At 37.0% G+C, this 13,957-nt stretch overlaps 2 protein-coding genes across 2 annotated transcripts in view; both read right to left on the bottom strand.

The window, feature by feature from the left end:
• Positions 1–13,957, bottom strand: part of LOC115449180 (protein stum) — a 45,182-nt gene that overhangs the window by 9,892 nt on the left and 21,333 nt on the right. The window contains exons 2-3 of the mRNA XM_030176912.2: positions 7,413–7,546; positions 4,148–6,559 (exon numbers count right to left, since the gene is read on the bottom strand). Of these exons, the coding sequence (XP_030032772.2) occupies positions 4,148–5,295 (1,148 nt within the window). The 5' untranslated portion in view covers positions 5,296–6,559; positions 7,413–7,546. The remainder of the gene's footprint in view (positions 1–4,147; positions 6,560–7,412; positions 7,547–13,957) is intronic.
• Positions 5,631–9,175, bottom strand: LOC119188797 (serine/arginine repetitive matrix protein 5-like). The gene is made up of 3 exons (XM_037436688.1): positions 9,138–9,175; positions 7,413–7,546; positions 5,631–6,559 (listed from the first exon to the last, which is right to left on the bottom strand). The coding sequence occupies exons 1-3, from the start codon at positions 9,173–9,175 to the stop codon at positions 5,631–5,633; spliced, it is 1,101 nt and encodes a 366-aa protein (XP_037292585.1).

The raw sequence follows: 13,957 nt of genomic DNA, 5'->3' as shown, positions 1-13,957 counted from the left end.
TCGTTACTGTATATCCAGAGATCTTTGAGAAGAATTATCAGCACTCTAAAAATATATATGTTATTACAGTTTAAAGAAGATAAAGTCTCGCTTCTGGACCTTGATCATTATCTATCAACTCATAGCAATACCTCGACTGAGGGTTGAGCCACATCGTGATCGATGTCTTGAACGACTAGGTCTCATTCCTAAGCCTTGTGATAACCTTGTAACAACTTTTATTTTTGCTAATGGAACCGGTAATTATATAATGTAGTTGAAATAGCAAAGTATCAATAAGTAAATTGAAAAGTTTTTTTAATTTCATTTTGAATAAAGAACATTAAGTTTACAATACCTTATGACGTAGAAGAAAGTTCAATGTCTACCATTTTATTCAGTGTTACGCGCACAAAAATTATACACAGGAAAGTCATTAATATTATTTCATTTGTAAATGTTGGATTAAATTAATTATGTTCGTATAATTAGGGAGTTTCGTGATGTTATTAATTGTACTTTATTTTTATTTTATTTCTTTGTTTATAATTACATTGTTCGGTGTAAAGATAGCGTATGTGGGTCGAGGATCTAAAGGACTTGGATTTTATTTCCAGTTGGACTACACTTTGTGTACGTATTTTTTTTTTTTTGCACCACCCTTGACTGGATTGTCGTCTATTGATTGCAAACGCTTTTCTATTTGTAATAACAAGTCCAATATTTTTTACTACATCCTTGAAAACGTACGTGTCCTTACATTAGAGTGGTGTAAGAAAAAGGAAGAAGTAAATCATGTTAATGGTGGTGGTACCTTATAGAGTGGAACAACCAAGTGAGTCCTCAGCTTAACTGAACGACTGAATGCACCACAGGCTTCGAAATCAATTGATTCCAGAAATTAAAATGTAAAATTATGAATTATCCTTATCCCTACTTACCTTGTAAATAAGTATAATTATAAATGATTTGAATGATGGCTCGAACGGAGTCAGAGTTGGTTTTAATAGATTAAAAGTATCACGCACGAAATTAGAAAATTCAAATATTGTGAAGTTTCCCTAAATTCTTACATTTTTAACGCCAAATTTTCGTAATACATGTTGTATCGCGCACGGGGTTGCCACAATTTAAGCCATTGTAATTTTTATACGCAACGGAAATTAAAGGCAAGTAGGTCAAGATAATTCCGAGTAAACGCTGGGTGGGGTTATAAGGTATGAATGGCCTAATTTGCGACGAACTTGAAAAATCTTTCATTATCAGTCTAACGCAGTATACATTTTAAGCTGTGTCACTTTCGTAATTTTTCAAGATGTTTTTTTTAAGTTAAATGAATGAGAGAAGTAAACAAACTTGTTTAAGACAATAGAAATGTGCATACAGAGAACTATGCCACGCTAATTTCACGAAGATAACGTAACACGGTTTGTTAAGAGTATACACTGCTATAGAGAATAAGACTCCTGGCCCAGGAGGCCTGCGCTTGAGAATTATAAAGTAAATTTTGCGTGGTAATGCATTATACTTGTCATTGACAGCTGATGTTAAGTCGCATAATGTCCAGTAGGAATTAGAATATCCTTTAAACTAGAGAATAATACAGCTATTGCTGGTGGAGTACAGCTACTGTAGGATAAATTTGATATCAGCCCGAATAGCGACTGCCGTACACAATGTGTTACCCGCCATAGTAGCCCACGTAAGTGTGTCACGTTCAAGGATCAGCCTGTGTGTATCCGGTTCCAACAAGCCTGCATAATTGTGTCTACTGCCGAGGGGTAATCATCTTATGTCAGTCAACATACTAATGGACCCAACTCTACTTACCATTAGGAGTAGTAGGGTCACTTTGGCCTATATAAAAAAAGAGCTCTCACGCTGATGCTTGACGGCAGAAATAGACACCTGATAGTCTAATCACTCGTCTCTCATATTAAAACTTGCCTAGCTAGTAAAATAAAAATACTGGGATGTTTGGCACATTTAACCGGCAACCCCGGCGGCGTCCCCGTATGCTAATGGGCGGTGTGGTCACGCTACGGTAGCCCGTTCGATACCCGGGCCGCGACTGACCACGCTGCGAGGAAAAATTGGGGCGTATCATTTACCTGAACTGATTTTTTTTCGGCAGTATCATGGGATGCATGTTGCCCGAACCCTTTATGTATTTTTGTACCTTGTTACAAATGTTTGTGTGCGTCCCAGTATATTGTGCAAATAAATCGCACTCTTAATAAATTTATGACCCATTCCAAAATTGCCAATTTGTGGGAATCGTCAAACAACCAATTTCTGTTTGCGATCTTTTAGTTTTTTCCCTTTTTTTCATGTTATAGGTTTCATTTTTTACCTATCTTTAATAAGTTACATTTTATAGCAACTTCAAAAAAAAAGGTAACATACAAAAATTAGTTTTCCGACGACTGCCACAAGTTATCAATTTTGAAATAGGTTATTATTTTATTAAGAGTACGAAATTTTTCTTTCTTTTCTTTTCTTTTCTTTTGTTATGAAGGTAGTGTACGACCAGTTTTTTTAGTAAAAGTCAATTTTATTGTTACTTTTGTCAATGTTTCTCGTGTGGCAACTTTTATGGCTTTTACTAAAGCTGCTTATAATTCGTGAAGTAGTATAACACACCCTTATTACCGACGGGGTAGGCAGAGTTTCAACTAATGCACCTACTGTGTATTCCGTCCGATGTGATAGGGGACGAGCCTATTGCCATATATTTTCGTGATTTCGGATTCGAACCCACCTCAGAGCGGTGGTTATACTGCTCACAAAACAACTATGCCAACGAGACAGTAAGTCGAAGCTAATGTATGTAATACACTTTACTATCGCTTCGGCTTGGGATTGGGAGGTCTTGGTTTCTCTACCTAGGTCAGCTTCAAGTAAAGTTATCCGATGATGCTATTGTTTAATGTTCGTGATGCTTAGCATCAAGCACGAGGCTTGTTTGGCATGTCATTCAGTTTTATAAAAAAAGGGATTGGTATTACATTAGTTATAGATCAATCATTCGTCGCTAGATGTCACTATATGCTCACAAGCTGATGAGCAAATAAACGTTTCATCTTTTTAAATTTGCATTCTGTGTTTGCTTGTAATTGTTTGTGCAACTTATTCTTCACTCTATGTTTTATTTTTTTTGTAAATTGTTATAACTGTAAGCAAACCTAAATAAAAATAAAGAAATAAAAACATTTTAGATACGAAATTAAACGATTGATGTAATAAACATGTAAACAGGAAAATCTAAACAATAAAATCTCCTGGGGCAAGCGAAACCTATAGAAAATATCGAACCTCTACGGAGTTATGAGACGTACTTTCTTTATTTACGTTGAATATTGATATAAAGAGCACCTCCCCTGGGATGTAGTGAAAGTTAATTATGTAATTTTAATTTCACCAGAGACTGCGCAATTCAAACACTACAACCCTTGTAAGCTAGGATCAGCAGTAGCAAGCATTATATGACGAGTTTCGGGGAAAACTAATTTGTCATTATCCCGCAACGAAATGAATCCAATAGAAAGATAGGAGGAAAATTTAACCTTTATGTTATGGTAAAATATTCAATTAATTTCTTATACCGTCAACGTTAAGTTTAAAATGGAAAGCAAAAGTGACGTTCCTAAAGTTGGTATTTTATTTTCCCGATCAGGCTATAGTTCCGATAAATTCCAGGTGGAGTTAGGCCTTCGAATTAACATTGGATACTCCTTGGTTCGGTGAGTCGAATACGAATACTGAAATGAAACCGCATACTCATCTTTACCTATGCCAACAATGTGCCAAAAAACATCCGTGAACGAAGAGTATTTTCACCAATGTTCCCGGCTTCACTTTTCTGCAGTTTTGATCATTTTGTAGTTTAGTGGCTGTAAGTATGATGTTTCAGGTGCGAGAAATTCTCTTAGAGTAGTAGTGGCATTAAGGCGAGTAAAATTTGATTAATATTTATTTAGATCGAAAGTTGAAAAAAAATATTTCATATCTATGGTTCGCGTAACAAAGTTGCAAAGTTTTATTTTCAAGAAGATAAGTATGTGGTTTCATTTGGCAACGTAATGTGAGATTAACCATGTATAAAAGAAATCTGCCCTATACTTAATGCAAAATAAAGATAAGAAGTGCAAAAAAAAATGCAACTCACCCGCCATTGCTCTGCGCGGACTTGTCCGACGCGTCTTCCGTCATTTTGTTTTCGACCGCCATTTTGTCGTCTGGCGGCGTCGATATGTTCGAACTCTGTACTTCGACATCCGCGTCACCTTTCACTAACGTCTCGTTTACTTTTTCCACAATCTCAGTAGTAACGTTATTTTTTTTCTCGTTCACAACCATTACTATAGGCTGTATATTCTTTATTTCTATTTCCACTTTTTCTTTTTCTTTCTCTTTCTCCTTTTCGTTTTCCTTTGGCTTTTCCTGTTCTTTTTCCTTTTGGACTTCTGTTGGTTCTTCTACTGGTGTTATTATGCTGTCTACAATTTTTGTCGCTTCGGAACGTATTTCAGAAACCATTTTCTCATTTTGTTTGACTACTTGATCTTTTATATCTGTTAGTTTAGTTGATACTTCGTCTTTAGCTTCTGTTATGTCAGTTTTCGTCTTCTCAGCTATACTCTTAAACGTGTTTTTGGCTTCCCTAGATTTAGCTGAAGCAGTAAGAATATTCTCTGGAGAAATCTCGGGCTCTTTTAGAATGTCATCTATTTTTTGTTTCACTCTTTCTACTTGTGGGTTGTCATATGGAGGTTGCAATGGTCTTAATCTGATATGGTCTTCAGTAAACAATGGTCGGTCGTGATTACTTTTCGCAGGTTTCGGCGGAGGTCGTTTGTCGCCATTTTTTTCTTTTTCCTTATCTTTTCCGTGATGCGGATCTTTTGTCTCTGTTTTAATTTCCTTCGGCTCGGTTTTAACTGATTCCTTTGGTTTATCTTCTTCTTTGCCTACAAGAGAATCTTTGGAGCTCAATCGTTCAAAAATTCCTTTCTCCCTAGCTTTCTCTAGAGCCGCTGGTAATTGATTAGTTACAGTAGTAACTACTTCTAAAGGTTGTGATGTAATAGCTGCTGTTGTCATCGAAACCACACTCTTTTTAGTCATTATAACTAGTTCACCTTTTTCATTAGTATGTTTATCATACTGTGTTTCGTTATCCTGTTTTTGTATTTCATCTGTTTCAGTAGTAGTAGTTTTAACCTTTTTCATTCTTATTTTTATCTCCATCCTTGTCTTTGATTGAGCCTCTCTTCTTAATATCTTTAATTTGATCTTTCTTAGCTCCAACTTCATTTATTTTGGTTGAGGAACTTGATTTATCTACTAAGTCTCGTTTGCTATTAGTCTTTTTCAAGATAGGAGGCTTTTCGTTTAAAGTTTTGGTGCTAGGTGTTCTTGTAAGGCTTTTTACACTGTTTGTTCGATTCATAGGCTTTTTAGGCTCAGGTTTAGTAGTTGCAGCTGGCTTTGGAGGTGATTTAGTTCGCGGTGTTCTGCTTATAGGTTTCGTTTGATTAGTTTTAGAAGCAGGTGTCTTAGTACGTTTGTCTGGACTGGGGTCCCGGCTGATTGCTCTGCTAGGCTGTCTAGAATTCAATCTAGATGTAACAGGCGTGTTACCAGCGGTTTTACCGATTTTTATGTACATGTGATGGTTTGGTTGATGTTTTAGCCGAGCTAGGTTTTAAGTCGTCTGGACTTTTGTTGGGAGTACCAACTATGGGTGAGAGTCGTTTCGCATTGATAGTTTTGTTCGAAGGCGGTGGACCTCCCCTGCCTGGGGAAATTGGAGGTTTGCCTTTTATATGGGCAGGGGAGATATTCAAATGCTGCGTGCTTTTGCTCATAGCTCGTTTATCATGCACCTGACTGCCTACCCTAATAGTTTCATGAATACTGCTTGTGCTATTAGATATAAACCGTTGGTTCTTATTTAAACCATTTTCTAAAGGCCTTCTGGAGACCGATCTATCTCGTCTTGTAGGAGAAACAGAGTTTTGGCGTTTGGGAATTTTGGAATGTTTCGGTGATCCGTCGTTAGATTGCGGCTGAGATCTAGACACAGATCTAAGTCTAGACCTATGTGTTACAGGTTTTGCTAAACCATCGTCAGTGTTGATAAATTCTTTGCTGTTCGCTGGAATATTCTCGAAATGAAGTATTGCTGCGGGGGAGTTAGATCTTGACCGCAATTTGATCTTGCTTGGAGAGTTACTTCTAGAGGAAGATCGGGACCTCAAACTCTTTTTATCAAGTAGTCCCATCTCTACTAGTAAAGCTTCTTCTTCTTCTATCCTTTTCTTCTCTGCTTCTGCTTCGTGCTTCTCTCTGTTGAGCTCACTGAGTTCTCTTACTTCTTCTATGTTCTGTTTTAAGAAGTTCCTGGGGGAGTGGGGTCTGGTTAGCTGCACTGGCAGGGGTAATGTCGCGGCCTGCGCCATCTTGTCTATTTTGGAGAGCGAGTTAGTTCTTCTACGTGGTGGAGAGCTGGCTCTTGAGTTGCACGTGGAGGTTTTTGGAGTGTTGTGCCGTGAGGTCTCTTCTCTGAAGCCCCTGCCTGGGAAGTAAGGTCTGTTAGTTTGATATTTCATAGTAAAGTTATTAATTGTCATTATGAAGTATTTTGAGTCGGTACTTTTATTCTTAAGAATTATATAATATTTGATTCTGGTTGGTTTTAACATTTATTTTGGGTGATGTTTACGTGACACATAAGTTTCTTTATGTCTATATTTTGACAAGTAAGGGAGATAATATTTTGATTATAACTTTGATAGATGATGTTAATAATCGCAACTTAAACATTGACTGAATAAGTCTTTGAATTCGAAATATATATTTTTTGAAAACAATTTCGAGTTTATAATCTTTATTTTCTGAAGATAAACCTCAGAAAAAGTATTCCAAGTTCATATATTCCCGTATTTAGCCAAAGTCCACATGTAAAAATAACATAAGTTTATTTTTAGACGAAATTCACTATCGGCTCAATTGCCCGAGTAACCTCAATTCTTTGCTTTCATAACAAACAAATGACTTAGAACTGAAACACAAACGTAATAAAGTATATAACACATTATTATGTCTTTCCGCTCAAATGTAATCTAAATATTGGGCAAGTGTTCATAATGAGCAATTTTTTTCTATTTTATTTCTTTTTATTCGTCATATATAAACTACACTTAGCCAAAAAAAAATGAGTGTTTGTTTGTTACATTAATGATACAACTACATAACGCAGTACTAATTATAATCATTCACATGACATAGATATTAATTATAATTTAAATCTGCCTATATATTTGGACTATGATATTTCAGTTCACAGTCAGTTGATTAACAATTGTTACAGATTAGTATCTGAATGGCGAATTTATGATTAATTCATCTTAAATTCATTTGAGAAGTACCTTTAAAGGGCGAGACCCTCTCTTGCCGGAGGTCCACGGGCAGTGACCGCGGGCTGGAGGGACGGGAGGCTGAGGGCGTCTCCGTGAGGATCGCGAACGACTTCTCCCTCTTTCTCTTGGCTGTTGGCACAAGTCTGTAAGAGGAAACAGGATTAAGGTCAAAGGAATAATAATATGCGATATCATTTAAAGTTCGGTTTTTTATATTTAAATATATATTCCATTTTATCAGTTTAATATTAATATAAATGACATAATATGCGGCGATAGCCTAGTTGGGTGTGGAACGGACTGCCGAGACGAATGTCCGCAGGTTCAAATCCTAAGGGCATACACCTCTGACTTTTCTAAAAAAATCATGTGTGTTTTCTTTGTGAATTTATCGTTCGCTTTAATGGTGAAGGAAAACAACGTAAGGAAACCTGCACATCTGAGAAGTTCTCTATAGGAATTTCGAAGGTGTGTGAAGTCTACTAATCCGCACTAGGCCAGCGTGGTGGACTAAGTCCTAATCCCTCTCAGTAGTAGAGGAGACTCGTGCTCAGCAGTGGGATAGTATATAATACAGGGCTGATATTATTATATTATTATTATTTATTTATTCCATTTTATTATCATTGCAGTGGTGCCACGTTACCGTGTTTGTATAAGACTAAAATTATCATTATTTCCTCCATTCTACTAATATTATAAATTACAAAACTTTTCGTTTGAATGTTTGCTAGAAGTTAGAAACTGTTAGAATTTGATGAAATTTGATAGATACATAAATAAATTATATTTTCATCTTGATGAACAATTGAGAGTCCTGAGTCGGAAATTACAGGAAAAGATTTCAACGCACGTATTCCTAAATTAATGTTTATAAATTATTAGTCTAATTTTTTTTTTATTTACAAATTATAAAATTTGCTATTATAATTTTAATACAACAATATAATAATACTAACGTCTACGGAACATGTTTTGTTGTTACTATGGAGTGTGCAGTCCTGTCACATTCCTAAGTAAATATTAAAGATATAATTAAAAATATATTTTTGGTAAAAATATTTATAACAAAATGTTTCACTGCAAAAACTAAGATAACAGTACTCGAGATGGTAAGTATATACTTGCAAAATACTTCATACTACATGCGGCCTTCTCGATTTCAAAAGAATTAATATTATATTTCATAAATCCGTTAAAAAAGTTAAGCAAGATATTTAATATCAGTTATTTGACAATAATGATATTAAGTACTTACAATGACAAATACCGATTTTTTTACATTTATCACTGATGCCTCATGCTAATGATAACTTAAACTATAATTATAACTGCCGAGGTCTAGAGTTCAACGCTTGGAATGGGTATATAAAATTGTACATACATACATACCAGTGGCGAATTGTCCATATGATTCGATTCCTGTCGGCTTCCTTTTCGTAATTTATGGAAAGTCTAATTACCATAAGAACGAATTACAGACCGCATTTATGCATATTATTTGTATTTATATGTGGTTTCGGGTTCCCTTTCAGTAATTTCCCCCTTCGCCAGTGGTAATATATAATATCACGCCTCCATGCCAAAGGCGTAGCCAGAGATTATGGAAATACCATATTACCCGATTCTGGCACACATACTATTTTTTTTTATAATTCTAACGTTTTTTCTGAAGCGTTAACACTTGCCTGCGCCTGAGCAAGTTGCGTACATGTTTATGCACATTTGCCTCACTCGACCTTGATGGCCGCGGCCCACGATAACTGGACCATTTCTAATGACAGCTGTCACAACATACTTTACTTAACTCGATGGGCTGTTGCGTTCCTGAAGAATTATATTGGTGGCATCATTTATTTATTTTTATGGTACATCAACAGCATATAAATATTAACAAAATTAAAACTTCTAAAGACTAACTCCCTTATTCATAGACGTTATTTATCTAAGGACGGAGCATTGCTGTGATAACACGTCTGTTTCTCAGTGCTGATGGTATGGCAGCCTTGGCAATGCGTAGACATAGGGACGTTGTGATTGGCTAATATTGAGATACAACTTGAATCTAGTTGGCTATTAGATAAACAAAGCTGAATAAAGCGCAAGCTGTCAGATAAACAAAGCTCAGAAACAGACTTGTTATCACAGCAATGATCCGTCCTTCAATAAATAACTATGAATAAGGGGGTAAGAAATCATTAGTGGCTGATGTATATGCCTATTACAGGTATATACATTACACAACTATATAAATTACAAGTTAACTTACATATCTAATAAAAAAAAACAAATAATAAATATCAAAAAACAAACAAAAACAACGTCCCTCTAAAGGGTAGTCCGGTAAATAACTTGGGTCATTTGCTGTTAGTCGTTTTCTACTTTTCATTATCACTCGCACTACCAGACGTATCATAAACTAGTAGTCTTAAAATAATATAGATTTAAGGATTAGGAAACGGAGTTGCTTACACCCATAATACTAGAAGTAGAGATACTGTATGCACGTTCACTTCTTTGTGTTTATTTGTGGTAGACGTTTCTTTAGATTGACGCATTTTCATCTAAACCCTAGAGATCCTAGATTTTCATCTAATTAACAATGCTTGTCGTCACAAGCATTGTCGATCTACATTCTCTTGGTATGGTTGTGGTGGGACATATACCACCTACACTGGGTGAATATTTGAATTCCTATGCTTTTAGGTACCCAATTTACTATGAAAAGTTTTGTTTTTTCCCAACCTTATATGTACCTAATTTATTGTAAATTGTATTGTTGATCACTCAAGCAGCCAATAAACCATGGGTCAACTCATGGATGCATTACCTGCCTTAATTGTAAAAGGATTATGAAGAGATGGGAGTGTTGAAGACTGCCTCCTGGTGTAGTTGGCGTGCCAGATATGACTACCGCACTGAGGAGTTGAGTTTGAATCGAGTCATACAGGCATATTTTTGGCAGGGTTTTCTGCTCAATATTAGCCCAGAATCTTGGATGGTGAACGTTAAATGGTAATTGGCTCACCCCTACATAGAACTAACAAAGATGGCGAAACGTGAGTGTGATAACACTGTCTACCCCCCGAAATGAAGACAAAGGCGTGATGCTATTCATATGCATACCTCACATGTATAAACATCATGATTTCCAACATCCTAGCAGACTCACCATTCACTCAGACTCAGGCGTTGAACCCCAGTTACGCTACAGCTAATCAAGTTGATTTGAATTACACCACCAGAGTGACCATCCACTTGGACGAACACCATCTAACCAGCAGTTGTCTAGTTCCTCGTGTCCCTATGTGTACAATTGTACCTCAGTACGCAATGTTACTTTCGCCGGATACGCTCCGCTGCACAGGGGGATTGAGTTATGAGCAGTAGCGGGTATGTAATATCGAAACGGCAATTTATTGATTGTGTTTATATGCAGTTTTTCTTTATATTATGTTGAATCTTTTATTGTGTTATGTAGTTTCTTAAATGGTATAAACATTGTTTGAGATCATTATAGAATATATAAATTTTAATCGTAGCCAGATTTGAGAGGACTTATATATGATTTTTCTTCATGTTTTAAATTACGAGACTAGCTTACCATTCGCCTGATGGTAAGCGATACGACCGCCCATAAACAGTAGAAACACTATTCAACACCTTGAATTACAAAGTATTGTTTGGTATTCCACTGCGCTCGCCATCCTGAGACATGAGATATTAAGTCTTATTATGTCTAGTAATTACACTGGCTAAGATTTTAAGATATATTGGCGTTTTCATACCTATTTACACACCTCTACATTTGTATGAAAAATCCCTTGTTAAAAAAATTATAACAATATAAAAATATATATACTCAAAAATCCCGATTGAATTCTTATTCTACAATCTCCAATTCTAACTTTTTCAGCGTATATTAATCGCCTTAGTAAGGCCCTCGGTCCACTCACGTAAACGTAAAGACTGCGCGTAATTACGGCGCCGCGATGCGTTACAAGTGCATTATGGGTACAGCCGGTGTATTGACCTACAGAATGGACGAGACTTGTTGGAAGGACTATCTCTGTAGACTGTCTCTGTGGCGTACTGCTGTCTGTATATTGGGCTCAATTCACGACTTAGGTAAAGAAATATTTCCGCCTTGTGGATTGGAGGCGTTTGGAGAATTCCACCACGGTAACCCCTATATAGCGTAAGTGTCCTACGGTGGGTGGAAGTTAAGAGCCTCCCTCCCTTATATAGAAGACGGGCCGAACCAGACGGTACCGGCAGAGGCGGCTGCGGACAACGACTTAAACACTTACGTCAACATAACCGCTCAGTCGCCCCCTACAAGAGATGGGCGGTAGTTACAAGGCATTTTCTCCGCGAAATAAGAATAAAAAAAGGTAAAGTAATATTCGCTTTTCTGATCAATATCTATAATGATTTGCTTGTGGTAGGATATATTTTATATAGGCCCGGAGAGCGACCATCGTACACGAGGTTGTAAAAGGTCTGCCATAGTAGCCCACGTAAGTGTCGCGTTCCTTGATCAGCCTGTGGATATCTGGTTCCAACATAATTGTGTCGTTGTCGAGGGGTAATCATCTCTCGTCAGTCGACATTCTATTGCACCCCACTCTATTTACCATCAGGTGGAGGGGGGTCACTTGGCTGTGCATGTATAAAAAACAAATAGTTGATTTTGCTATAGACCGGTCCAAGAGTTTTAAAGTTGTGATCGATTTAGCGATAACCCGCCCTATTAATCATGGGACATAAGCAGGGCGAATAGTAGATGCATTAGCGGTTATGCCTCTACCTACCCTTTTAGGGGAGGCGTGAAAGTGTATCTAGTGATTGTGCATTGTATCAGGGAATCCTAGGTTACACACAGATTGACACTGGCGCGTAATATATGAATTTAATAATAAAATAATAATATCAGTCCTATATTATTTACTGTCTCACTGCTGGGCCTGGGCTTCCTCTACTACTGAAAGGGATAAAGCCGTAGTCTACTACACAGGCCTAGTTCGTATTGGCAGACGTCACATACCCTCCAAATTCTTATAGAGAATCTCCTAATTCTTCTCAGGTATGCAGGGTTCCTCAAGATTTACTCCAGAGTTAAAGCAATCGATAATTTACTCACATAACTTTAGTATTTATCTAGTTTAAAATTGTAAAAAGTTTTAGTTTGCCATCTTTAAAACCGGTTGACATCCTTCATCGGTAGAAAACCGTTGATTTGCCTGTATTCATTAAATAGATGAACAATAACTTTCTATGAAGCCGCAAGCTGACCGCAGCACCGCAGGAATGGAAACGTTCGGTCTACATTAAAAACGGGTTTCTAATTAACTTGGACATCTGAATAGAACTTACATACATAGTATCATATCTCTATCCCATAGGGGTAGGCAGAGACTATGGATTGCCACTTCGCATGATTCTGGCAAAGTTCTCTCGCTTGCTCCACCTTCATCAATATTATGCATTCCCGCCGATTCAGGGTATTTTTGACCTGTCCTTTACTAAGAATATCATCTGATATTTTAAGGTTCGGTGCGGTCCCCTACCAGCTCTTTAAATGGTCTCTTTGTCAGTCTCCTATCACCCATCTTCTCCAAATGGTCAAACCATCTTAGCAACACAACATTTAAAACATTTATTTTTCTAAATACATTCAGTGTGGGGACCGAGTGTACAAGAATTCTTTTAGAGGGTGGCAGTAGATGTTGCCTTTCCAATAGCAACCTATGATGACTAAACAAACATTGCAAGCCGCAACGATTTCGGCAATATTCACAACCCGGAACAATGATTGCGTTGAAAATAATCTGAGGTTACATTCACAATAACTGGTCACGTTGCATTATATTTACTTCCGAATTTATTGTTTATGAAATGTAGTTGTCTAGTGGAGAGGAAAGGTTGGTAGTGGAAGGTCACCGCTTCAAGTCCGGCTTTTCTAAGTTAACACACATTATGTATCTATCCCCGAAAAGGCAGAGTTTAACCAGGATCTTTCCCATGTGTGTTTCCTCTTATAATGTAATAGGGAACTATCGTCATATCAAGCATAAATTCCATAAACTCCGGGCTGATACGGGTTCAACGGGTCGAACCCACGACCTCAAGGAGGCAGACGTAACGCGTTATCAATACAACTACGGCACCAAAACAGTCAGACCTAATGGCATGTCAATTACTATTACTATTTTTCGGATCTTATCGCAGTTTTAATATTTTAGTTTTTTGCCGACGTTTCGAAGACTTTGCAGCGTTCGTGGTCAGGGGGGGGGGGGGAGACTGAGGTGTTTTTTATCCGCAAACTCAAAGTTACAATATCTACCTACATTTTACAATTGTACAACTTTTTGAATTTTTAGCTGTTGGTGGTCCGATATACAGTGTCTTGAAGTCTGGTAGCTGGTCTTTTGGGTTCCGATTTAAGTATATTTAAAACAGGATCCCAAGCTTGTGAAACCTTCCAACCATTTCTTTTATTGAAATTCGGATGTTTTTAAATTTCAATAGCCTCGCGAACCATTCTAGGTAAG

The sequence above is a fragment of the Manduca sexta genome, chromosome 2 (genome assembly GCF_014839805.1).
Source record: "Manduca sexta isolate Smith_Timp_Sample1 chromosome 2, JHU_Msex_v1.0, whole genome shotgun sequence".
Classification (NCBI taxonomy): domain Eukaryota; kingdom Metazoa; phylum Arthropoda; class Insecta; order Lepidoptera; family Sphingidae; genus Manduca; species Manduca sexta.
Note: the sequence above shows the minus strand (reverse complement) of the source record. Positions and strands in the feature narration are given on the sequence as shown.